Source organism: Phycodurus eques, chromosome 22, assembly GCF_024500275.1.
Source record: "Phycodurus eques isolate BA_2022a chromosome 22, UOR_Pequ_1.1, whole genome shotgun sequence".
In the NCBI taxonomy this organism is placed as follows: domain Eukaryota; kingdom Metazoa; phylum Chordata; class Actinopteri; order Syngnathiformes; family Syngnathidae; genus Phycodurus; species Phycodurus eques.
This window is the reverse complement of record NC_084546.1, coordinates 6,166,987-6,193,508: the sequence shown is the minus strand read 5'-3', so window position 1 is coordinate 6,193,508 and position 26,522 is coordinate 6,166,987. Positions and strand designations below refer to the sequence as shown.

Sequence of the window (26,522 nt, the reverse complement as noted above, 5' to 3'; positions counted from 1 at the left end):
AGCTCCAGCAACTGTAGGATACAAAATGAGCGGCCACAAATGAGTTTCATTCCATTCAACAGTTTTAGTCACGTAACGCATCGAAAGGACTCCAATAATGCCGAATCTGCAGGTAGATGTGATGTCTCACCAAGTTTTGGACACTCTCCACCATTGCAGTGGTTGCCTCAGACATTTCCCGGTCCAGGTCGTCAGGCAGAGAACCCGGCACCACCATTCTCAGCTCATGAATTTCTTCGGCTACGCACAAAAGGGAAAAGCGACCGTCAGTCATCGCGCAAATGTGACTTGGGGTACACGGGATTTGGGATTCAGACCTCGGTCTTGATCGATGGAGTCGAGGCCCACGCCCCTCACAAGGAAACCGTAGGTCGAATTGTCGACCGTGAAGCACAACGCGGTACGTTCCGAATCCCACCGGCCCTCGCACCGCTCCCACAGTTCGAGGACGTACGTCTTCCCACCTTCCAGCCCCGGCAGCCGCAGCTCAGTCTCGGTCAAATTGGCCGCCTGGAAGGCGCTGCCGTTCTCCAGGGACAGCTCGTACGAAAACGACAGGGCTGAACTGGGTGTGCCGGGAATCCACAAGGCCAGGGAGTCGTTGGTGCGGTACCGGAGTTCTAACACCCCGTGGGGTCCTGGAAATCCATCAGACAATGCAACACTGGGATGCCCAAAATCACCCGAGATTGACTCCAGCTCAGCCGTGACCACAATGAGGACATTCGGTATAGAAAACGGAATGTATACGTTCGCTTGTGATACAGTACCAACATCGCTTTAACACTCCCAAATGTATTAGGTTTCCTAGCATGCAGTATTTGTCTGTGCAACGCAGCCGTTTATACAGCATACCTGTGTGCACCGGAAGAGTCTTGCTGCTCATCAGCACGCCATCCCCGCACAGAGCGTCCACTCTGGCGCGGTAAGCGCGACACGGCAGCAGCCCCTTGACCGTGTAGTCGGTAGCGAGGGTGGTGCCCTGCGGCGTGCCCTCGTGGTAGATGCTGAACCTGGAGACGGACGAGGCGTCGCTCACCTCCCAGCTCAGCGTGTAGTTGTCGGGGCCGAACGATGTCTGACGCAGGGCCTTTATGCTGGAGTGAGCTGCGCGACAGAGTTGGGTAACGGTTCGTTGTCGCTTTCTCTCTCTCTCGAGTTTAAACGATTAACAGCTTACCAGTATTTCCATCGTTCAGGATCATTTCACTGTAGCGGGACTCCATCCCGGCCAGGCAAACCGTCTGCAGGCCGAACCGAACCCTGCTGCAGGGCTGCAGGCCCGACAAAGTAAACACAAAGTCATCCGTCGCGTGCCAGGCGGGGACCTCCTGCACGACGTGGTCCGTGCCGTTGAGATGGAAAGACGTGAGGAGGAAGAGGGAGAACCAGAGGTCCTCTGGGAAGTCCCAGGTCAAAGATATGCTGCTGCCGTTCCACAAACTGACCCGAAAGTCTCTGGGAATGTCTGGATCTGATGGAAAAAGATGACAAAACATAAAACAATACTCAATACAATGTTTGGAAGCCCATTCGCCATGAATCAACATGTAACATTTGACGCGACTTAAATCTTGATTACGCCAAGTGCCGCGATAGTTACATGTGAGCGACATCGAGATGCAGAGTAAAAGTTTGATTGGTTCAAGGGAGTGTTTAAGGTTTTAAAGAGCCGTGTTAACGTGTGACCTCTGTGAGTAAAATTTGAGGAAAATAAGCACACAAAAAAGAGGCAGTAAGACATCCAACACAGTAGCCATTCAGCCAGAGATTGATTCGCTTCTTTCCATGTCCTACCAGTTGAAGTCGAGAAGCAGGTGATAAGGAAGTTGGCCTCGGGGTCCACACACACCACATACGGGCTACAGGAGTTCAGGGAAGTCAAGCGATAGTGGCTGTCGGTGACTTCCTCCCTGCTCAGCATGCGATAGGCGCCCTGGTCAGAGCGATACAGGGCGACGGCGTGGGTGCCGCCGCCAGGAGCCGGTCGGCCCGCCGCCCACGACAGCAGCAACGTGGTGGGGGAGCGGGCCTCCACTTTGACGGGGTAGCGCACCGAGTGGCCTGGAATGAAGACAAAGGTCAAATTAATGATAAACAAAAGAATTATGTTTGAAAAACTCTTGCAACCATCATGAAGCTGATCTATTCTGTCGGTCGGTTGCGTTTGATAAACGCAAAGCCGCACGTTCTTACCAAAAGCTAGGAAGAAGTTTTCATCTTGATAGAAGAACAATGTGCCGTTTTCACAAGGGAACACCTCAGAGGGATCCAACAAATCCAGGACGCCCTATAAACAAGTGCTGTTAGCTTAGGAAAACTTTTTCTTTATTTATTTTCTTTATTTATTACATGATACTCCAGCACCTGTATGGCACTTGTTGGATTTTTCTCGGGTTTCTGCCGACCGCTAACTTTGGTTTGCTTGGTGCCTTGAATACGAACAGGAATGTTTCAGAACACGTCGTTCTTATGGATGAATGACAAAGCGTGCTTACCCGGGGAAACTGTTAAAGTCCACGAATGAACAGTGCCTGCATATTCGAGGGTCACGTTGTTTTCTACAGACTGGGGTACAGTCAAGGAGACCACTTCGCCGTTTGTCCACAGGTTTTTCAAAGATGTGCCGTTGAGCCACAGGTTGCCGTAACTGAGGACAGAAAGACACTTTTCACGTGAAGTCACGCGCCGCCGTGTTGGAGGTCAATATTGTCTTTTATTTTTTTACAATTGAATTCAGTAAAAAAAAAAATAATAATAATAAATTTATTTTATTTTATTATTGTTTTTTTTTTTTTTTTTTTTTTTTTTACACAATTACAGTAAACCAATTATCAAATAAAATAAAGTCAAGGAGGTAAGTGTTTATTTTACAAATGGTTTATCTTATTATTGACAGTAAATCTAAATTTTTAATGACAAATGAACACCAAAAACTAAATACATTTTGATTCACCAATTTTAGAGAAAATAATGCAACAAAATATTACAGTCCATACTTTGCCTACCGCTGAGCGAGACGACGTATCAAGTTTTCCCATTACTATAAATTTTGCCTTATTTATTTATTTATTTATTTATTTTTTTTCAACAAGTGATTTTCAACCTGTGGTTTCGCACCATGAATGGTACCTCGCTCCCTTTAGTGGTGCACAAAAGAATCAATTCTACTGTTTGGTTATATTCAACTTTTTAGTTTGATGCATTTAATCTTTCAGAGTCATTTGATTTGAAAACTTTTTTTTGAGCCAATTTTTAATTGAACCATACCTTTTAGCAATAAAACCTCGTTTTGGATGAAAACTACTAGGTCTACTACACTACTGTATTTTACGTTTGTCACGATGGTGGTACTTCGAGAGGCAAGTATTTGGTTTTTTTTCCGGTGGTACTTTGTGTAGAGTTTGAGAACCACTGAGTCCATAGACGTTCCAATTTCAAGTGAATCAACAGCACTGACAGCAAACAAACGAAAGCAAATTTGATCAATGTATACAATTCATCTAGTTTTTGTGAGCATGGCGTCAGGGAGCAGAGAATAGACATTGTAAAACTTGAGGAAAACCATTTTAAAACTAAAATAAAATAAATAATCTTTACCTTTCCAGAGGGTTGCCCAAGTCCATCCAACATATAGAGAAAGAAACGTCACCTGTTCGTCCTGTTAAATAAAACAATTAATATATATATATTTTTTTGCCATTATGGGCTTCCACGTCAAAAGTTATATGAGCTAAAAAGCTATTCTCACCTAATGAAATGGTTTGAGCTAACAGGAGGAAAAGGACCATTGGATATTCTAAAGAATTCCTGCAGATAAATCAGAGTCAGTGAGAGAGAGTCACATTTTAGTTATGAATTCGGGGTTTCTTACATTTTTCCCCCCCACTCGTAATTCCAGAAGAAAGTTGCGTTTTTGTTCGGTAAAAATTAGGCTTTGCTGGAAATTGACAGCCCACTAATGTGGGGCAGGTGTGTGGTGACGTCACTCTACGTCACTTCAGGACAAGGACGTTAAGTAGTCGTCGGTGCGTATTGTACGGATAAAACAACAACAACAACTGTCAATAAATATACAACTATATGTAAATGAATGTTTTACCGACATTCCGCGTGTTCTCGTAATGTGCCAATTGGAGAGTCTCGTTAAAGGCTTCACAAGTGCTTCCTACGGTGGCCGCGAGGTGTCAGTGTGCACTTTTGCAGTTGCAGTTCAACATCTGCATTCTTACATTTTCGAAATGATTTCAAATGACATTGAAAATGTGTTTGCCAATCAGTTCCCTTGTTGTTTGCAATCAGAATGAGTGTGGAAATCAATGGGGGTGGGAAATAAAAAATGCAATTCCAGGCACGCGAGCAGCTGTATATTCCAGTATATCAACACAAATAAAGCTAATTAAAAAAACAATCACATGACATACAAATCTGAAGAAAAGAGCCCTCGACAGGGAAACTAAATTGGAAGGACAGTCTGCCTCACAGTTCAGCGGCTCAGGCCCTGATTCTTGGCTCTTTGTGGGTTTTCTCCGGGTACTTCAGCTTTGTTCCACATTCCAAAATTAGGTTCAGTGATGACTCTAACTTGTTCAGAGTGGCGAATGTGAATCTCTATATGTGCCAGCGCCTTCTTGACCCCTAGGTTCCAGCACACCCGCGACCCTAATGAGGATAAGCAGTACAGAAAATGGATGGATCTGTATTCAACAATAACATGCATTTCTCATCTTTTGATGCTACACTGAATATGAATCTCAAATGAAAGTAAGTGAAAGTAAGTTGTGCCGCTTTCCACTTAGTGCCACCTAATTACATTTGGGCAAAGTAAAGGCGATGCGCCCTCAATCACAGTCCAGCATTACAGTGCTTGTATTTGGGTGTCCAAGGTCCAGTGAACAGCACTGTGCGCGAGTCACACAGAGCCACTTTTGTCTGATGAATCTGACCAAGTAATTGGAATCACAAGCCCGTGGATAGTTGGAGGCAGCAGTCTTGTTGGGGGATTTGGCTCTTTGTGATCTGAGCTGAGCGTGTTGGAAAAATAAGTGTTATTTGGCAAATATGGGGAGCTGGAGGTGTTTGCCGCTGTTGTGCGCACTTTGTTTGGTGCCAACCACCGGAGAGGCAACGAAAAGTGACGACGAGGTCAACCTTGTCAGCTTCTTGAGAGGGATCTACACCGGACTCTTGGTGAGGGATGACCCCTTCGTTCTCAACACAGACTTTGGGATAAACTCCCTCGCTTTGGAAAAGCCGGAGGTCCTCTCGTTCGCAGAAGAAAACGGAAACAACGGCGAACCGGTCAAGGACAACAATGGGACGGCTGGACCTGTGGTGTTGACCAAAAACGGGCCAGTCGAGGGGATTACAGCAGATAAGGCCCAGGTATTCTATGGGATACCATATGCGGACCCCCCGGTTGGATCTTACCGCTGGAAGCCGCCCAGACCTGTGAGTCCTTGGAAGGGGGTTTACGACGCCACCTTCCCCAGGGCGCCATGTATGCAGGCCTGCAGAGGACCTATCGCTGCAGAATGTCCACAACATGTAAGAAACATCAAACTTATTTTGGTCAGTTTAGTCCATATTGAGTTCATTTTAAAAGTACTCCACAGTGATGTAGTGGTTGGCCTGTCTGCCTCACAGTGAGGATACAGGTTCAAATCTCCGGTGTGTTTGATAGATTCGTAAATAGTTGGGCCGCGTGTATTGATTTGAATGGAATCGTAATGTCCCACTCAGGCCAGCGAGGACTGTCTTTATCTCAACATCTTCGTCCCCCGCGACGTGAACTTCAGCTCCCCGCCGCGCAGTCCACTTCCCGTGATGGTGTGGATCCACGGTGGGGATTTCATCGCCGGTTCGGCGTCCAAGCCGCTGTACGACGGCCGCTTCATGAGCAACTTCACCCGCTCCATTGTCGTAAGCCTGGAGTACAGACTGGGTGAGGACATCTCACAGTCTTTTTTTTTGTTTGTTTTTTTTGAAACCATTAAAATAATGGTGTTTCTGGATATTTGACGCTGAATGAGAACACATCATGTGCGTGCGTGTGAGAGTCATTGTTTGAAAATGGCTGTTAGTAATTACTCCGCCTGCCCCCGAGGCAGAAAACATGAGCAGTGATATGTGAAAGGTAATTTGGCAAATGGCTGCCACGCTGACGTCAATGACTGTTTTGCTGATCATGTGACTGCATGATTTAAAGGTGCGTTCGGGTTCCTGGTGTCAGGCAAAGACCCCGAGACGTCAGCTGTGGGAAATTACGGCATTCTGGACCAGCAGGCGGCGCTCCTTTGGGTCCAGCGGAACGTTGCCACGTTTGGAGGTGACTCCGGCAAGGCAAGTGCACTCAATCATTCATTGTTTTATAGCAGCATCGACAATAAATGTAGAAAAAAACGAATTCAATCGTGATCAAGTAGTCATGTACTGGACATAAAGTTAACTTGTACTGAAATAAAAGTTGATCAAACAAACAGGTGTCAAAGACTAAATGTAAACATATTGAACTTAAAAAAGTTAAATACAACTGAATGGGAACTGAATCTACTTAAGGGGGTCCCTCATTGTTTTATCGCAGTTCCATGCGCTGGAACCTTTTCTCTTACTCTCGTCAGGCACATATAGAGACAGACAAGGATGCTTTTGTTTCAGGTAACGCTATTCGGAGAGAGTGCCGGTGCTCAGTCTGTGAGTCTTCACCTGATGATCCAAAGCAGCAAGCCTCTGTTCAAACAGGCGGTTCTGCAGAGTCTTCCCTTTTCCATCCCTCTCAAGACCAGGTGAGGGCGCAGCAGTGGTGTGTCTCGTCTCTCTCACGCTGAAACAATCTGTCATGTACCAATCCTAAGTAAAAACAAGTGGACTAAAAGTTCATTTTGGTCGTCCTGTACATGAATTTTCACTGGAGTTTGCCAAATATGGAACCACTGCAGTCCAACTTGATGTTTCTGTCTCTCACCCACTTTATCTCTCAGACACGACGCCCTGAAGCTCGGGAAGGACTTTGCAAAAAAGACCAATTGTTCCGTCGCCGACATCGTCTGCCTGCTGTCGCTGGCGCCACGCGCCGTCCTGGAAGCGCAGATGAAAACAAGTAGGACGGCGCACGACAACAGCAGCAGCAGAAGCGGTGTGGCGGCCCACACTTTGCAAACTCGGCTCTTTCATAAGCGGCGGCGGCGAGTTTATGATGAAAAGCGGGGGTTTTATCTTGAGTTATGGAATCCCGCGAAAGACAATAACTCTTGTGGGGACCTTGGAAGGAGCAGTTAGGCTTTTAGTGCTGTAGTATATCTTTCTGAAGTGCGATAGCCCTGAAACTCAAAAAACAAAAAGCTAGAAGGTGCTTTTATCATGAGTGTTTTTCCTGTCTGACCTTTTGAAAGTCTGGTGTCAGCTCGCTTCAGGTTGTGTTTTGGAGAAAACTGGCAATTCTGTGATCGCAGGTTCCAAGCTCGTGAACCCGTTCAGGTTCCTGGAGGTGTTCGAGACGTGGGGTCCCTTCATCGATGGCGAGCTCATCAAGGACCAGGCGGTCACCGCCTTCCAGAAAGGCCACTGGCATAAGGAGAAACCGGTGCTGCTGGGTAAAGCGCGCGCAGTTTTTTTGGGGGGTTCATTACAGATGCTAGACACTGAATTCCCCTCGCTCCTCATTACAACGCCATGCAATCATCACAACAAGTTCATATTTGAGTCTTTTCTTTTCTTTGTGTCCCGCAGGCACAACCTCAGAAGAAGGCGTGATCTTTGCGTACGGCGTCTTTAACAAGCCCGTGTCGGCGGTGCAGTCCATCATGTACGTTACGGCCATCTTCAAACAGCACAGCCTGCGGATCCTGCACAAGTACCTGCCTCTCTACAGAGACTCTGACCGAAGAGATATGCTGGCTCAGGTGAGACCGCAATACACCACAGGACAAACTTCACTTCAGTTGCATTCCGGTCATAAGAAATAGTCAAAGTGGGTTTTGTCACCGGAGATGAATATAGAGATAGTCTATCTAGCCATAAAAATGATGATAATAAATGTTACTTTCCTTCAATTTCCTAAAAAGAAGACAGACTATTATGGATGGTCTCTGGGAGAAAGCGCTAAAATCAAGTAAAGTAAACTGAAACTACAAAAATGGGCTGAAATTGGGCAAAGCCATCTTGAATGTGGGCTGTGCTTACGCGTATAGTATGAAACCTTTCATTGTTTTGCATGTATAATATGCAATGTCTTTTTTTTCTGAAATGCTTATTAGATGAGATACAACTTTATTGTCATGACAGTAAAATGTTGATTAGCAGATGCAAAGAAGCGTAAACTGCTGTTTAATGTGGTATGCGTTCATGCTAAGTTATGGAGTGTGGATAATGATAATAATGCTAAAATCTTAAAATGATTCACATGCAATTAAGAGTTTAGGTCATTTTGACATGTTTACAGAGTTCTCTTGGGTGATCAATAAATAAAACTTCAGGAGGTAGTCCTGGACCAGAGGAACGGCTAGCTGGAGGCTATTTGAGCCATCCGGAAGCTTGAACTATTGCACGCATGACAAGCTGAGGGAAACACTTCAAAGTAGCCTCGATGCAGCAAAGCTACAGTCAATAACAGAGGATAATTTTTTATCCGAACAAATTGCAGCTCACTAACAACCATAGGGAGTTCTGCAGGCTTGTGTTCTTCAATTTATCTTTGGACTCACGCCTCATTGCTTGCGTTTCACATTATTGGGCAATTATATGGAATGTAACGTCGGCCCCCGTGCACAAGCGTGGAGCTATACGATCACGTGGAAGCCGAATGCCAAGTGAGGGGATCGCAGGGATTGAGTAGAAGAGAGGAGGAAGGCATCACATGGTTTCTTTTTTATTGGCCAAATGTGGGTTTGGGATATAAACGCGTTTCTCCTATTTGTTTTGATGCAAAGAGAGAGACACTGATTGCATCCTAACTGTTTGTGGAGACACTTTGGTGAACTTTATTGGTTTATTAACAATGGTATTTTTTTTTTCCAGATTTGCACTCCAAGGTAAAGACAAAGGAATAAAAATGGGAAAAGGGAGGGCCAAATGACGACAAAATTAAATCCAACACTGTACAATTTACCATTTAAAATCAAAAGTGATCCCTTTATTACTTTATCAATGCATAAACCACTTCTACTTTAGTAAAGAAAGTGTCTTCCCCTCCATTAGGAGTGCAAATACCATCTGAAGCAAGCACTTAATCGCATCAGCTGAAAATATGGCTCTAAATATGAGATATGCAATGAGTGAGAATGACCCCCCCCCCCCCCCCCCCTCCACCCCCTGACATTAAAACTCTGATGAGCAAAGTCACTTTAGAGCTCTGCTGCGGGCCACATTTAATTAAGCAGAAGAGATAATAATGTATGCAAATTTGAATTTCCCAGCTCGCAGAAAGAGATAGAGACGCCACTGTCTTCCAGACTGAGGCCAATTGTGTGTAAATAAGGCTCTTCTATTCCATTTCCTGCCAATTTTTGGGCTTGTACAACGCTGTATCTGTAATCTGTAATACCTGATTTGGTTGGGGAGAAGTGGACGGATGTCGTCGTGCACGCGCAGCCCAGCCGGGCGGTCACGCACGGATCTTTATGAGAAGCCGTTTGAGCATTTATTTGAGGACAACTTTGGTATTTTAGTAGAACTGCAACAAATGAGGAAAGCAATGTGCACTAGTTGACTAGAGCGTATTGAGTACCACTAATGACATTGTAAAATTCTACTAGTTAACATCTAGTGCTGCACTAGTTGTAAGCGTGCAGATGTCAACTAGTGCACAGTTTTGCTTCGCTAGTAACATGTAGTTGTCCAACCAGTATTGCAAAAGATGTTCGACGAGTGAGGACAAAGAACTTAATAGTGCATGGACTCTACCACGACTGCATCGGCAACGGTAGCATTATTTCAGTCGAAATAGAGAGGGCGCTAAATCTCCAGCTCCTTTTGCAGACAAATAAAACCTCCCTGATGCCTTTCCATCATTAGTATGGGGCTGGAAGCATTGTGAGCCAGCTACCTGCACGGGAGTCACGGAGTTGGCCTGTTTGAGATGCAGCCAGACTGCTCACGCCAGGAAGTGACTTGTCTGTCATAAACACCCACAGTGGCAGGTCATCACCCAGGAACAATTAAAGAAGTACACGGCAGACAGGGCTGGGTCATGCGGGGATGTCCATTTGAGTATACAGTACACTGTTTGCTCTAGGGGTATCGTCAAAATGTGGCATTCTGAATATCCAAGGTTGTAGGGTGAGTCACATCCTTCCCTGTTTACAGCGGGATGTTTTAAACCTTCATTTAAATCTGTTGTATGCAAAGCTATTTCTTCAGAATGTGGTATGTTCTGGAGATAACACAACAGGGCAAAGCGATACCAGATTTGAAACCCCACAGCTGTTACTCTCCTGAGCCTTGCTCGTTGTGTTTTTCAAAGTCCAATACATTCCCCTCGGGAATACATTGCTCTAATTCTTATAAATGCTCGGGCGTGCCACATAAGCACCCATTGCGCTTGATGTTTTTCTGTTTCTCGCTGCTTTTAAGCATTTTAAAGGGCTCCGAGTGGTCCGTGTGAACCACAAAGGGAATTTTCTTGCATCACGAGGACTGTTCACGATTGACACATTCGGTTTCGTTCAAATGAACTCGGATGGGACTAGATTCAGTTGCCAGCCTGGTTTTTAGTCATTTTAGTTGAAATGTGTTCATACTTCGAGGGTTGTCTTCTCAGTCCAAATACAGATTTTCTTCAGCAGTCTAATATGAACAGAAGTGGTTCCGGATCACTTGGCCTTAGGCCCGCCATCGTATTCTAAAAACGAATAAAACCACATTATTGGCAACTGTTATAAAAAGCCTCCAAAAATGTGAAACACAAATGCTCAAAATTTGTTCGGTCATATTTAACATCAATTTAATGTGGCTCCTGATAGGAAAATCTTCCTCACCCACGGCCGAAAGCAAAAAGTACATAAAAGACACTAAAAAAATACATATAATGTCCTTTTTGGCTGAATAAGCGTAGCGATGACATTCTAGTGATCAGAACATGAAGAGCTTTCCCTGTTTTAGAATAAAAGTCAATTGGAATTTGGAAGCCTCGAGCGTTTTTTTTTTCTTTCTCCTTCTTCTGTGGTGTGGATGAAAGTGCAAGGTGTCCGCCTCAGGGAGGACGGCGAGGTTAAGAGGTGATGCTCTTGCTCGCGTTTAGTATTCACCGACAGTTGGGGCCACAGCTGGAACACGCGCTCACACATGCGCACACACTTACATGTCTTCATAAAGGGCACTTCTCCGGAGGATTTGGGGGGAGGTCAGCGTAAATGTCAGCCACTTTGCCACACAAGAGGTTGATGTGGAGAGCTCAGCCTGTCTTTTCTCTCTTCTTTTTTTCCCCCTTTTTTTTATTTTCCCTCCACCACATCTGCCCGCAAACACGATGGAATTGGATCAGTAGCATTTCGGCAAATGCATGTAAGGACACACATTAGAGGCAAACACTGAATAAAAATAGTTACAGAACCTCTACCTTTGAAGGCTAGCTTACAAAACTTCATGCCAAAACTCAATGTTTCAGCTTATGTACACTTTTGGACAAAAGTAACCATGTCTATAGATAAGTGAGTCTGTAGGTGTGTGCATCTCAGCTGTGTGGGTGCAGATTCCAGTGCTCTAAAAGGTAGTAAGAGGCTAGAGTTTTCCTTTTTTTTCTTCCTTTTTAGCTATATGAAGCAAACTAAAAATAAAAAGTAGTTGATGCTACACTGCCTCCATTTATTGTTTGTTTAAGTTTAGCTGCAATCGTTTGGTTTTGTTCAAAAACACACAGTGAGTCTAAGATGTTGACGACAGAGATCCTGCAAAATTGCTGCATCTGAGCTGTAACAGAAGATCCAGAATGTTACGCAGAACCCAACAAAAGTGGGATATTTCCGCCGCTTTCACACAGTGACAGCATGACACAATCAGATTATTTATCTGGGGGGGACATAAAATACTTGTCGGACAGCAAATGTTGCTTTTAAGACACTGAAATGGAAAGTGTGCTGTGGAGTTGACCGTAGCCAGGAGGCTAGCCCTTATGTTTCACATAATTACAAGCCAACCAAACATTTCCCTTCACAAACCTGATGATGAAGATTTGGTCCCCTTCAGGCTACGTTCTGTCAATGCCGGCAGCGCCGTTTAAGGCCACCGTGGACAAAACGGGAGACAACGCGGGGGGGGGGGGGGGGGGGGCGGGATGGGCGTACGTGATAGGCTGTGATTACCGTGGATGTTCGGTCAGATGTTTAACTTGTCAAAATATTTGCCATGGCAGTCACGGTGCATATGAGAAACCTAGACATCTGTAGTAAAATGGGGTGCACGCAGCTCAACCAAGACCGTCCATATTAGGGCGTAACACAACTTGAAGGCACTCCGTAGTGGAACGGGAAGAATATTTATTCGGTGGCATCTCAGGTGACACCGGTGTACATGTGCCCCCCCCATGCTGACGCCGACTCTGGGACCAGACAAGTATGCTTCATTTGTGCAACAAACGCTCTCCAAAGCTGACAAACACATGGGAACATGAACAGAACATGACAGGCCGGGAGGGAACGTGGTAAACCGCCCGCAGAAATGTAGTGCGTTTTTGAGCCTCTGGGACTCAGCACTCAGAGAACAAGAATTAAGGTTCTAAATGGACTACATTTATCTTCTTTCCCTCTCTTCAGATCATCACAGACTTTGTCTTCCTGTGTCCATCGCGAAGGTCGGCGCGTGTAGGCACAGAAGCAGGCTGCAAAGCGTGGATGTACGTATTCGACCACGTGACCTCGGACGCCCGCGTCTGGTCCGGTCTGACCTTCTGCTACCGGCACGTCTGCCACGGCGCCGAGTTGCCGTTCGTCTTCGACTCGGCCCCCGCGGCCAACTTCACGATGACGCCGGCCGAGAAGGTGCTGTCCAATCGGATGCTGTGTTACTGGGGCGCCTTCGCCCACACGGGTGACCCGTCCTCACGGGTCAGTCAGACAACCTTCTGCCGGGAGCAACGTCTGCCCGTGTGGCCTCGCTATTCTGACACCAGCGGGTGGCTGGTCATGAACCTGACGGTGCACTCGCATGCACAAATGGGGACCAGGAGCCATGTGTGTGACTTCTGGGACCATCTGGGTATCTACTAGGGCTGCAAAATTCCATGAATTTTCAAATAATATGATTTCCACGTTTGTGTTCCAATCAGTCATGTTTCATTTACGGCAGTGGTGCATCAGTCTAATTCTGTGTTAAAAACAAACTGCAACCCAATCCTCAAAAATGCCTGTTTGCCTCTCAATAAACTATCCCAAATAAAATATGTCCCAACCCCCCCCCCCCCCCCCCCCCCCACCCACCCCCACCCACGCTTTCTGCACTTAATAGCGTTAGTTCTGCTATTTAATGGGCCACACTTCTTCCACCACATTTTCGCAGGGCCCAAATGTGATATAATCAATATAATTGTGTAGATGCGGCTTTCACAACATTTAGTTTTCTGCTAGCTCGCATGCTTCTGTATATTCCCAAGAGATTTATTACATAATTGGTACAACGCGACACTTTCTTCATCCGAAACTGAACTGGCTCGGTCCCGAGTGCACTATTCAACTAAATTACGGACGCATTTCAATTGATGTCTAGTAAATCTAAAGCTTAAAACAAAATTTAAATTAAATCTGCAGGAACCGAGGCAAGGAGGGGTGAAACAAATAATACATGGACGCAGACAACATTGTGGAGTGATCACCAGTCCAAATCCACTGGAACCCTAATCGTCATTTAATAATCCAACTCCATCTGGTCTATTTCATGCTTTGGTGCTCCTGTAGTCGGAGTCTGTACAATCGCATTATGGCAGAGCGAAAGGACGACTCATGCTTTCTCAACTCTTAACAGCCGAGATGTTTGTGGTAAAGTGGTAAGGAGTTGTGGCAACACGACAAATTTGGTGGTCTCCAGCAGCCAAACGGCCAATAGCAGCGGCAGGATGCTAAGCTTCCGTTTCCTCTTTAGCAGGTTATTCCCATGTGCTCTCAAGGCTGTAGCGGCAAAGATCCCGTATTGAAATTCTGCAGCTGCTTTGAGCGCTGGCTGATTATCGCACATAAAGAGGAGATGGGCTAATAAACTAACTTTATTTCAAGGTCCGTAAAAGTGGCGGCCTGCGGGGCCTGCGCGTGATGAGCGGAGCACTTATGTTTAAGGTCGGCCAGGTGCACTTTCATCACTGCTCGGTGATCAGGCTCACCGTGAGCCCAATAAATTAACCCCGCGATCTCCGATGCACGGACCCTTTGGTGTATCCCCGGGTGGCGACAACCGGATTGTTCTCACCTCTGAGCTGAGGCTTAGCGAGTCACTAATGCTTGTTTTTGAAACGTTGACCTTGCAGCCTCCATCAAGAATGGAACATAAGAAAGGGACAGACGGGAAATTTGAAGTGAGATTAATGCTGTGCACTTATAGACACATTCTCCACCAAGGCTTTTAGAGTGCATTTGAATGAAAGTGACAGACGAACTTGATGGAGGAGTTCAAACCCTTCCTAGCCTATTGAAAATGTCAGTCGCACTTCGAGGTAGATGGACAGGTTTTATTCTTTTTTTTTAAATTTATTTAGCTGGACCCCTTAAAGACAGACCTATGGGAAATGGCAAAATATGGATCTTAAATGGTAACATTTCTACATATTGGTACAGATTGTCACAGTCCAACAAAAGGCATATCCAGTGGTGCCTTGAGATACAAAACACTTGTATCTCAAATCATCTTTCACCATGGAAATGAATGGAAATGCAATTTAACCGTTCCAGCCCAAAACAAAAACAACAACAACAACAACAACATTGTTTTTTAAACAAAATTTTCATAAGTAAAGATTTGTAGGTTTTAAAGTTAGATCTTTTCTACATATGGAGCACAATCAGCAGGTAATGGAAAGTATTCGCACGCTAGCTGTGTAACAAGATGTCTGCACATGGACTTCCTACACATTTTCACACCTGACGGTGGCCCCCAAAAAATCCTTTCCAAGCTCATGTTTTTTTAAATAATTATAGATCTCCATTTCAATATATAAAGCCAAAAACCAAAAATCCACTGGACCTTCTTTGTTATTTGGGTCATTTTTAATTTTCTGCAAGCTCTCAATGACAAAATTTGTACTTGGAATTTGAGAGTTATGGTGTCAGTCGGTAGCTTATAGAATTAAACAAGAAAGTTAATTTTACTCAAGCGTACACATATAAATAGCAAACTCAGAGAAACTGCTAATTTTGCAGTGGTCTCAGTTTTTAGTGAGTAAACATATCTGGCTCGTAGCGCCTCTCGGTTCCAGAAGTACTGGCTGTGCCGCAGTGCATGTAAGCCTTTTCTTTGCTCGTCTGCCTTGAGCATCTATCACAACACATCACATTGTCCTGCGTCAGCACAGCTTTTGAAGCTGTGGGTCCTCGAAACTGAGCAGCACGCGGACCCTGAACCCATCGTGCGTGTCCCAGGGGTGTGTGACGTCAAAGTGCATTAAAATTCGATGCGCTGTGACACATTATGGTGGTCGTTGCCAATTAAGACATAAAACGAACGTGACGCAACTTCTAGTTTGGCGGTGTAGAATGTTCCACAAACACAAGTTATTAAATGAGTCCCTGGTGGTCTGAGTTGGATGGATGGCTCATGAAACTCACTGGTAGAGCTGCATTGAGCGCTGCACATTAACTGGTCAAGAAGTGCTGCCTCCACGAGGGAAATTAGCATCTGTGCTGACTTCACAGTTGCTTTTTTAGATTTGGTGCCTTAGGGACACCGCTGACTCAGTTTACATGAGACGGCGTCGCCCCCTCAAAACAGCCTAATCTAAGCGAGACCAAAAACCCGAAATTCCGCTCTGTGTGGCCGCACACATTGCGCACACCAGAAACCGGCACTGTTCGGTTGAAGGAAGCGCGTCGCATACACCTGGGAATTAAATGTTCTGTTTGTTTTTGTGTTTGTAGTCATGTAGGACTCCTCTGCGATCACAGTAACCAAAACTGAGCATTGGTATCGTTACGTGTGACTATGGCCAAGTTCACGGCATTTGAACTTTGTGGTGTGAGGTTTCTTGCGTGAGTCACCTTTTATGTTGAACAACAGCGCATCCTCGCTCTTTGTCCCATTTCTCCGACACGTCTCTTGGCGCAAAAACCCCACCCCATCCCCAACCAACCATCCGTATATCCTGCTCACACCGCAGTAACCTGACCTCCCCTTAACGTGACACCTCAGCTGACCGCTTTGATTACTGTAACCGAGGCCTTTCTCCTGTCGTAAGAGTTACAGCTCACCCTAACACACTATCCATCCATCCATCCATCAATTTTCCGAGCCGCTGATCCTCACCAGGGTCGCGGGAGCGCTGGAGCCTATCCCAGCTATCATCGGGCAGGAGGCGGGGTACACCCTGAACTGGTTGCCAGCCAATCGCAGGGCACATATAAACAAGCAACCATTCGCACTCACATTCACTCCTACGGGCAATTTAGAGTTGTCAATTAACCTACCATGCATGTTTTTGGGATGTGGGAGGAAACCGGAGTACCCGGAAAAAACCCACGCGGGCACGGGGAGAACATGCAAACTCCACACAGGCGGGGCCCGTGATTGAACCCCAGACTTCAGAACTGTGAGGCAGACGCTCTAACCAGTCGTCCACAGTGCCGTCCCTAACACACTAATGATGTTTTATTCTCAAAACCCGCACTCAAAACCTATGAGGGTATGTGATACATTGCAAAGGATTATCATTTCAAAGGCTACCGGCCGCACCATTATGTTGTCATTCAATACCTTCGCATGCAGACTGCCACATCGCTGGGAGCCGAGACGTTATACTGGTGGGAAACATAAGATGAGAAGGCAGCAATGTCAACCCCCGCGCACTTGAGTTTGTTACAGTCATGCATTTACAAGACAGATCAATCTACTCGAGCAGAAAACGCGCCATCTGTACGACATAATGGATTGCGCCACAACAACGTCATGCGCAAGGTGAGTACACAAAGGGAAATATATATATACACATAAAACTCACAGAACTGTCCTTTCCGCAATTTTTCTTTTTTTTGCTAGTCCTCCAATGCTGGTAAACGAAAGGCAAAGTAACATGTTCGCTATCTATGGTAAAAGAATAATATATTTTCAAAAAGACATGTTTATGTCCCAAAATGACAGCAACAGAGAAAATATGGGGTGGGAAGAAAAAAAAAGGAACACCTTATACAGTCAATATAAAAAGTCTACACACCCCTGTTCAAATACCAGGGTGTTTTTTTATTATCAGAAAGAGACCAAGATATACCATTACAAATATTTTTTCATCGTTAATGTGACCTATAACCTCGACACACAATTGAAAATATTGTTTTCAAGAGGGGAAGTAAAAATAAACAACTGAGATAACATGGTTGCACAAGTGTGCACACCCATTCTAACTGGGAATGTGGCTGTGTTCACAATCAACCAATCACAGTCAAACGCATGTTAAATGAGTCAGCACACACCTGCCACCATTTAAAGTGTCTCTGATTAACATCAAATAAAGTTCAGATGGTCTAGTAGGCTTTCCCTGACATTGGTAGTCACATTTTACAGCATAAGCCATGGTCCCCAGAGAGCTTGCACAACTTCAAATCAGATCAGATTACCATTAAAGGAACATTTTTATCGATCACAAAAGCATGACATTTGAAAAGGGGTCTGGAGACTTTTTATGACCAGACAATGTGATGATAAAAAGTATGGAGAAGCAAAGGAACTGCTCCAAAGGATAGTAAGGAACAGTAGTATGAATGTATTTTGTTGACTGAAAAATGCCACAAAAGTAAATAATGAAAAGTGACAGTGCCTCTCATCCTGGCTGCTTTCCACATTTCCAAAGAAAGCCACAACTGAGACAAGGAGCAATTGGCAGTAGTTTCGCCACTCTGTTCCCAAGTCCCTTCACACCTCATATTGCGTGAAAGAGGAAAGACAGACACGCACCTGAGTCTGTCCTCCCTACCGCCACGTGTGCCCGCCGATATTGGACTCCACTCAGAAAGTTGGCGCCCACATTTGCCCCCACAGCTCCCCCTCCTGGGATTGAGTGACATGTGGGCGTACGGGAATAGGCGAGGGGGCTGGGGGGGATACTCCAAAACTATCTCCTATCAAACAGTTTCCATAGCAACAGCCTCAGAAAAGTTTAGCAGGTATGGGGATGGCGAGGCTCAGAGGGGGACTGGTCGGAATAAACCACTCAACGCTGGCTGACTTTAATGAGAGCCGCGTGGAAGTTTGATGGAGGGCTGTCACGGAACGTTAGCAGCGCGGAACCCCCGGGGACGCAAGGGGGGATGCGCCAGTGCTGGGAGGGTGGCAGCAAAAATAAAGAGTGGCCTTGAAACGCTGTTTATTGGTGACCTTTTTTCAAGAGGGATTTTCAAGCGGGCTCCAGTTGTCATCCATTATTAAGCGGGGCGGAAAGAGGGACACAATGGAAATGTAATTAGAAGCAAATACATCATGCAAAATCGACAACAAGAGAGCTACTGTAATAGAGACTACAAGGGAAAGTGTAATGGGATATTAACTATGAAAATTTGGTTGTAGTGTAGTAAACACTGCAATTGGCTGGCAACCAGTTCAGGGTGTACCCCGCCTTCTGCCCGATGATAGGCTCCAGCACGGGATTGGCTCCAGCACCCACGCGACCCTTGCGAGGAGAAAACGGATGGATGGATGTAGTAAACAAAATCTTCATTTTTGATGGTGTTCTGTGCTCCGAAAGTATTTGAGATCTTTTCATCATAGTTTGTATCATAGTACGAGTCTTCACTTTTAATAACGCCTTTTAAAAAAAAGAAAAAAAAAAAGAAATTCACGCAGGCAGGCTTTTAATGTTTGGACCGTTTTCAAAAACCGGGATAAAATTTCAGCGGAAAAAAAACTAGCGACAGACAAACATTCACATTCACTTGTGCGACGTCCTGAACTGGTCTTCAATCAATCGCAGGGGATGTTCCAATCCGTTTCTGCTCAAGTGAAACACTGTCTGAGTCACTAATGGACAAGATACAGGGCGTGTGCCCACATGAAAAATGCATATGTTCATACATAGAACACATTTCCATATATTGGTAATATCTGCCTGACTCCTAACCACCCACAGTACATGCATCAGCACTCTCCAACACGCGTGTCACAGTGACAGAGCGTGTGTATATTATGTCTAGGGGGTAGTGAAAGTGCACGGTACATACATCACGGGCAAAAAGACGCCGCAAAGTCCTGACAGGTCCAGTAATTGCATTCAGCGGATCATAAAATTGCACGAGTTGCATCACTCTTGCCATGATGACAAGAGGCTGCAGCGAGGGGATGAGGCCCCGGGTTTGAATGCACGTTGCGTTCCGATGCAGTGTTAATTAAAAAAATAAATAAAATACAAAAAAAACGCAGCGGCGCTCCCGTGCATAACAATGTGTTACCTAAGCACCAAGCTTCACCAAAAGTTGACTCCATGAAGAGTTTCAGGGAGACATTTATTTTGTTCCCCCTCCAACCCCACAAGCTCAGAGACTCCATTAATTGCCAGGGTGCACATCTGTGTGAGTACACTGGACACACATGGATGTTTCTCAGTCCATTGAGTTGCAGGTCTATCCTCTGAGTAGCAAATTTGTTTGCAGTGCACTAGTTTGGCCAGGAAGCAATTACAGCATTTACAAATACCGGCGTGTTTATTGAGCCTCGTCTTCGACCGCTGACGGCCAATGTCGAGTCGGGACACTAAAACGCATCTCGGGCCAACGCTTTTACATCGTGCCGCAGTCAGAATCATGCCTGTGCCATCTACGCTTTGCAGCACGTGATAAAAGAAGACAGCCAGCAGGGACGTCCGTGGCACAATACAGACATCTGCCCAGTCAGGACTCTTTAAACTGACTTGGTATGGTACTTTAAAAGTGTGTCATATTATATTTTCCATCCATCCTAAGCATACCACATCATGTGTCAAACATGGTAGAGGGGCATGGAGGTGTTATGGCGTGGCTTTACGTATAAGTGACAAAATGAACATTAGGAAAGCTTTACACATGACTTTGTCCTGGCTGCTGAAATAAATGAACAGGAAGAAGAACAGAGGAGCACACCATTACAATCTGGAAACCTTAATTCAACCTTTGCGGATTACCATGACCTGGATAACTGAGAATATACACATACAAAGAAGAAACACAAATTTCAGTAATCATATTGTTATTAATATTGTGACAGACATGGGCAATTATGCTATTAGGCTAACCATATAAAGAGGAGCTGTGATTAGTCTTTGTGAAGCAGTCATCAAAATCTGCATGTTTCTAGGTTTGAGAGCACAAATTACTTTTATATCTACTTACCATGATTAACTTATTTTTTTACAGCAATGTGACCTAAAACATCATCCGGACAGTAAATAAAGTTTATTTATTTTTTTATTTTTTTTTCGTAATTGCCACAGTTTCCTTCCTTCTTGTGGGAAACATTTTGTCCGAGAAAAAATGCGGGACGTTCCAATGTACAAACTCCATTCAAATGGTTTCGTCCTGTCCAGGCTGAATTGCTTCTGCTGTTCGACATACATTACGTGGAGAAGACAACCATATAGTCCATAGTTAACAAGTCTTTTAACGTCAAAATTAACTCAGACTGCATAATTGGTTGCTTTGTTTTTGCCCTCAGCAGGCTTTTCAAAGTCTTCCTCCTTCACAACGCAGATGACAAGACACATGCAACGCTGTCAAACAAAGGCAAATTGTCTTTTTTTTTATTCCTTTGTTTTATTCACTGAAGGAGACAAAAAGAGTTACTGACAGGCACGGATGAACGTAGACTCTTCAATCAAAGTTAAAAAAAAAAAAAAAACACTGCAGGAAAGAATTCTCTGGAATATGTGTTGGAATAATAATGTCATAGTCTTCAAATATAATAAAAGACCAAGAGAAGTACTGAAAAACCTTGTTCTCAATCTAAACAGTCTTTGTGCTTTAAAAAAAATAAACCCCCACTGAAAGTTGTGGGGGGGTGGGGGGGGAGATTAAAACCTGATGGAACACTAAGGCCGGACGCCCACGCGTGTTTTGTCATTCCTTGAAGCTATTTCATAAAACAAAGGTTTTTCTGGAACCTTTTGAGTGTTGCTATTTCCATGGCAACTGCATGTACGCCAGCCATGAGCTTTCTGGAAGCGTCTCAGATTATATGGAGGGTCACAGAGGAGTGGATCTGAGAAGGGCAAACATTTAAAATGCATACAGAAAGCAAATAGTAAAAAAAACTATCTATATTTTGCTTGATTGCCAAATGTGCTCACACAATAGACAGCAGTAAACAAGAACCAACACAGACAAAAGCACAACAAGCCTATGTGCTGAAATGCTAGAATCAGTGGTTATTCCCAATCCCAACTCTAACTATAAACCATTTTTATTATGAAAGATGCTTCATATTACTGCAGTCTACAAATGTGCCATATTTTCCACTAATAAAACAAATAAAGTGGGCATGGAGTTAATTGATAATGTGAAATATGACAAACACAGCTAATTTGCACCCAGCTATGAAAGAAAAAAAAAATATCCTCCATTTTCAAAAGCACTTTTCCTCATTAGGGTCACAAGTTGAAGACTGTCCCAACTCATTCACAATCGCAGGGCACAAATAGACAAACAACAGTGAACATTGAACAGCATTGATTCTAAATTGGTGAAAAGTTAACGATGTCCCCGATGTCACCTTTTAATGATCCTTCAAACAATATCCGTAGACAATAAAGCCGCCTCGTATCCTAGCAATAAAAACAAGATTTCCTCGTAACTAAGTGGGAGTGAACTCAAAGCCTAAGGACACAATTAAAAAAGCAGACCAACGAAAGACCTGTCGTACTGTATCTGGAACTTTGGCAAACAAAGAGGTTTTCAACCTATACAAGATGGAGAGGAACTTAATTTTGTATTCTCTTTGAGGAAATTGCGGGGAATAATGTGTTTCTTTGATAATGTGAGTCTCTCTGTGAAGTCTAGGCCCGATGCACTCTGGGAGTATAGAAGTGGCGAAGCCCTCCCCTCCGTGTCATTAGTTAAAGTGAATAAACAAACAGCGGCAGATATGTAATTTCACTTGCTTGATGAGATGTGCTGCCGTCTAGTTAGTCTGTTTGGTCTTTGGGTTGGCTCTCCAGAGGGGAGCGGCACGCATCAAAGGCTGATTTCTGGGAACTAGCGCTTAAAGAGTTGGACTCAAAAAATTGTTTTTTAAAAGACACGGTGTTCTCAAGCCACGTCTGACCAGAGCAGTGAATAATACATGCGCGCATTCGTACAAGAGACTTGCATGTAAACACACATTCGCAAGAAGTAACCGGTCGAGTCACTAATGTTGGCGAAGTGCGGACAGCAAACAGGGCTTCACCAACAGGTCGCATGAATAAATGCATGAGGGAAGGAAAGAAGAAATGTGCACTTATTTTCACCTCAATACGCAAAGGCATACATGCAGAAGCGGACTTCGACTGGACAATCACAGACGTCCGGGGGCCCCCAAACATCTCATAAAAACGGAATAATCAAAATTTCTTCACATTCAATCAATTATTATTGTTTTGGTAATTCCCGCATTTAAAAACACATGAAAATGCTTATTGATCATGATCGTTTTAAGTGCACCCCCTCCCTCCTCACGCAATGGACAATTCCGTCATCTTACAGCGCATGTGCAGACTTGATACACTAATAGAGTCGCAGGCTAGCAAAACAAACTTGTTGGCACGTTGTGAGAAACATGAAGCACAGTTACTCAAATTGAGGGAAGAAGAGGAGCTGGCGAGAGGAAAACCAAAAAGTTTTTATGAAAAACTATCAAAGGTTTCCACAATTTTAACAGTGACGCCAAATGCGCGTAACCGAGCTTGAATGGCGCCCTGTGCAAGCCCCTCCAGGGTCATGTTGTAAAATTGCAACCTGCCAAGCATCTTGATATCTCAACAAATAACATCTGCAACTGGCTTCACACTGAGGATTGGTTTAGTCGGAGGCGGTGTTGCCACTTGAAGTGTGCAAAAAGGTCATTAAATGGCGCCGCGCTCATGAGCATAATTGGGGTGTCCTTCTATCTGCTTGCTGCCTATTATCAGGCTATGTCAGCCTTTTTGCATACGACATCATGGATGTGTGCATTACACAGACGTTAGACTACTGAGTTACATAAAGGAAGGGCGATATGAAAAGTCTACACACCCCTGGTTAAATGCCAGGTTTTCATGATTGAAAAAAAGTACAGTCGCTTAGGAAAAGCATCCTGGAACAGCTGAACATTATTTGGGGTCAATCATAGGCATTTAAAGTGTGCGTTTGATTGTGATTGATTCATTCTGAACACGGCTATATCCTCCCTTTTTTAAAATGGAATTGTAAACCTTATACTGTAGGTCACGTTAATAGTGGAAACAGTTTGGAAATGATTTCTTTTGGTCCATGTTTTATATCGCAAACCTGACATTTGAAGAGGGTGTGTGTGTGTGTGAAGAAATTTTTTTAATCCACTATCCTACCTAATGGAAATTCAATGTACACCCTATTACGTTCTTAATGCATTACATTAGCCACACACGTACTGCCGGTTCTAATTTACATATTTGGTCCTCATGGGTATACCCCATATGAGACTGTAAAAATCCAACCAACCTATCCACAATATCTGCCACTCAACCCTTTGAACTGTACCCAAGTGGCGGGCATCATGGCACAGCTGACAAATGCATTATGGGACACGAGATAGAACATGTATGTTAAGCAGTGGTTGAAATATCCAAATTCTACATTCCCAAACAGAGCCAATTATTTACCCGAGCGTTGAATAGAAAAATCGCTTGACAGTCTGCTAATTGCCTGCTACTTTAGGTTCTAATTATTGCCGTGCATATTAACATGGCGGGTCTTTCCATTACATTGTCAGGGTGTTTTGACAGGCGCTTGACTCACACTGCCGGTGCTGACACTTGAATGGATGCACTCGAGTGGAACTATTGACATGATGTGGGATTTGTACCTGCTTGTTGTTTCCCCAGAGGGTTTTTTTTTTTTTTTTTTTTTTTTTTAAAGGGCCAAAGCATGCAGTGCAAAGGTCTTCTTGAAATTGCTTGGTTTCTTAAGCTTCATTATTCTGAGGCTAATTAAGGCTTGCACATATTTAACAATCTTTCTTTCTTTCTGACCGTCTGGGTTTCAGCTGATTGGCCGATGGCGTTAAGTGGAGAGTGCCAGCACCTGAGAACCAATTATTCTTCCAGTATAAAAACCTTCACTGCTTGTGCTGGTAACCACAGCAGTTCAACAGCCTTCCTGTGTGCTTCGTAGCAGCTGACTTCGGAAATGGGTAAGTTGGTGTCATTTATGTATTTTTAAAAATATAAATAAATGTGATTTCAATTATGAGCTAAAGCAATTCACTTAGTGTTGCTGAATATATATATATATTTATATATATATATTTCTCTTTTTGTCTAGCTTTGGCAGCAAAGAATGTGCTCATCGTGTATGCCCACCAGAGCCCGGGCTCTTTCAATTCCGCTGCCAAAGACACTGCCGTCGAGGTTCTGACAGCTAAGGGCTGCGCCGTGAAAGTGTCCGACCTCTATGCTATGAAATTCAAAGCCACCGCTACAGCGGAGGATGTCACTGGTAACGTATTCCCCCAGTGTAATGAATGTTTTGACAGTCTTTTCTGGATTTGGTGCTTTTTGTGGACCATTTTTGGTTCAGACAACTACTTCATCTGTCTACTAAGAATTGAGAGTTTTATTGCTGCCGAAAGTGACAGTGTGCCACAAGCTGGCTGAACTGTGGCAAAATAATGGTAACTAAGATTTATAGTTGGGCTATAATGCAGGACACTTGATGTTCAAGCCATGAAAGTGTTTGAGTTGAATACTAAAAAGGTTTATACACTAATGATCCAACGTAAGGAAAGTGCCATCTGCCATTACGCTCCCATTTGTCCCTAATACATGGTCTCCAACTTCTCAGGTGAGGTCAAGAATGCCGAGCACTTCCGTTATGCTGATGAGACCAAAGCGGCGTGGGAGGAAGGAAAACTGGCTGCTGACATCACCGAGGAGCAAGCTAAACTCTCAGACGCTGATCTCATCATCTTCCAGGTATGTTGAAAGTCCTTAAAAGGTTAATCAATCCGTGTTGCATCACTGACCATGAGTGCAAATTATTTTATTTATTTGCCCCCCCCCCCCCCCCAAGTTCCCCATGTACTGGTTCAGTCTGCCTGCGATCCTGAAGGGTTGGATCGACCGGGTGCTCACACTTGGTTATGCCTACGCCAATGAGAAGCGCTACAGTTGTGGCATCTTTAAGGTGAGGCTTAAACGGGGCTGTATTGTGGTTTGAATACAAATTTCAGTTGCGGTAGTGCCGACAATCTGTTCAAGGACATTTTAGGAGTTTCCTGTGTTTTTGGCCCTACTGTTGACTCAGTCAAGCTAACTCGAATGATACTGCCCTCAGTTTCTCCAACTTTGCGACTGTCTGAGTGAAGCGCTGCCATTTTTATTTTCCCAGAAGCGGTGTCTGCACATTGACAGCAGTCTAAAACTGATCCAACTGTTTTCCTTCAACAGGACAAGAAAGCTGTGCTGTCTTTCACTACTGGCTCTCTCGAGTCAATGTTTACTGCTAATGGCATCAATGGAGACATGAATGTAACACTCTGGCCACTTCAGGTATTTTCCACTTAATATAGCCAGTGTTGCTCAGTGAAAACAAACTAAATTTGTATGTTTGAACAGAATGGCATCCTGCACTACTGTGGCTTTCAAGTTCTGGCTCCTCAAATCTTCTGGGCTCCTTCCCACGTATCCCGGGAGGCCAGCGCCGCCATGCTCCAGGCCTGGCGCAGCCGCCTTGATGGCCTCCTGGAGGAGGCCCCCCTGACCTTCACCCCCATGGACTACTTCGATGGCGAGAAGGGCTTCCAGCTGAAGCCAGAGGTCCAGGAGAAACAGGCCTGTAAGAAGTTTGGCCTGACTGTGGGCATCCACATGGGAATGGCTGTGCCACCTAACAACCAGATGAAAGCTGGAGTCTAAAATGTTTGTCTCAACTTGGTAATAAAAAGTTCAACCTGACATTTTGTATTGATTTCCTGTGAATTCAGACTGTATTGGAGCCTTCTGAATGCTATCTCATGACATTAGCCTGTTATCACTCAAATTAGGACTGAAGACTTTCAATCAACATACCTCGAACATAAATTTTCTGGAGCACTTGTAGTCTTAAATGGAGTAAATACTTTTACTGTACCAAGGATATTTGCATGTGCTTTTACACTACTACATGTCCTATTATTTTTTTTTTAAATATATATGTATACTTGGGTGCATTTACCCTAACCTTTAT

General features: G+C 44.4%; 2 protein-coding genes across 2 annotated transcripts; both read left to right on the top strand.

The window, feature by feature from the left end:
- The first annotated feature begins 4,981 nt into the window (after positions 1 to 4,981).
- On the top strand, positions 4,982 to 13,249 carry LOC133397300 (cAMP-regulated D2 protein). Its single transcript, XM_061668019.1, has 8 exons — positions 4,982 to 5,547; positions 5,743 to 5,944; positions 6,209 to 6,342; positions 6,658 to 6,785; positions 6,981 to 7,099; positions 7,452 to 7,592; positions 7,729 to 7,901; positions 12,747 to 13,249. The coding sequence occupies exons 1-8, from the start codon at positions 5,062 to 5,064 to the stop codon at positions 13,197 to 13,199; spliced, it is 1,836 nt and encodes a 611-aa protein (XP_061524003.1). The 5' UTR covers positions 4,982 to 5,061; the 3' UTR covers positions 13,200 to 13,249.
- Positions 13,250 to 24,485: 11,236 nt separating this feature from the next.
- On the top strand, positions 24,486 to 26,212 carry LOC133397497 (ribosyldihydronicotinamide dehydrogenase [quinone]-like). Its single transcript, XM_061668460.1, has 6 exons — positions 24,486 to 24,489; positions 24,621 to 24,794; positions 25,140 to 25,270; positions 25,368 to 25,481; positions 25,745 to 25,846; positions 25,913 to 26,212. The coding sequence occupies exons 1-6, from the start codon at positions 24,486 to 24,488 to the stop codon at positions 26,210 to 26,212; spliced, it is 825 nt and encodes a 274-aa protein (XP_061524444.1).
- The last annotated feature ends 310 nt before the right edge of the window (positions 26,213 to 26,522 follow it).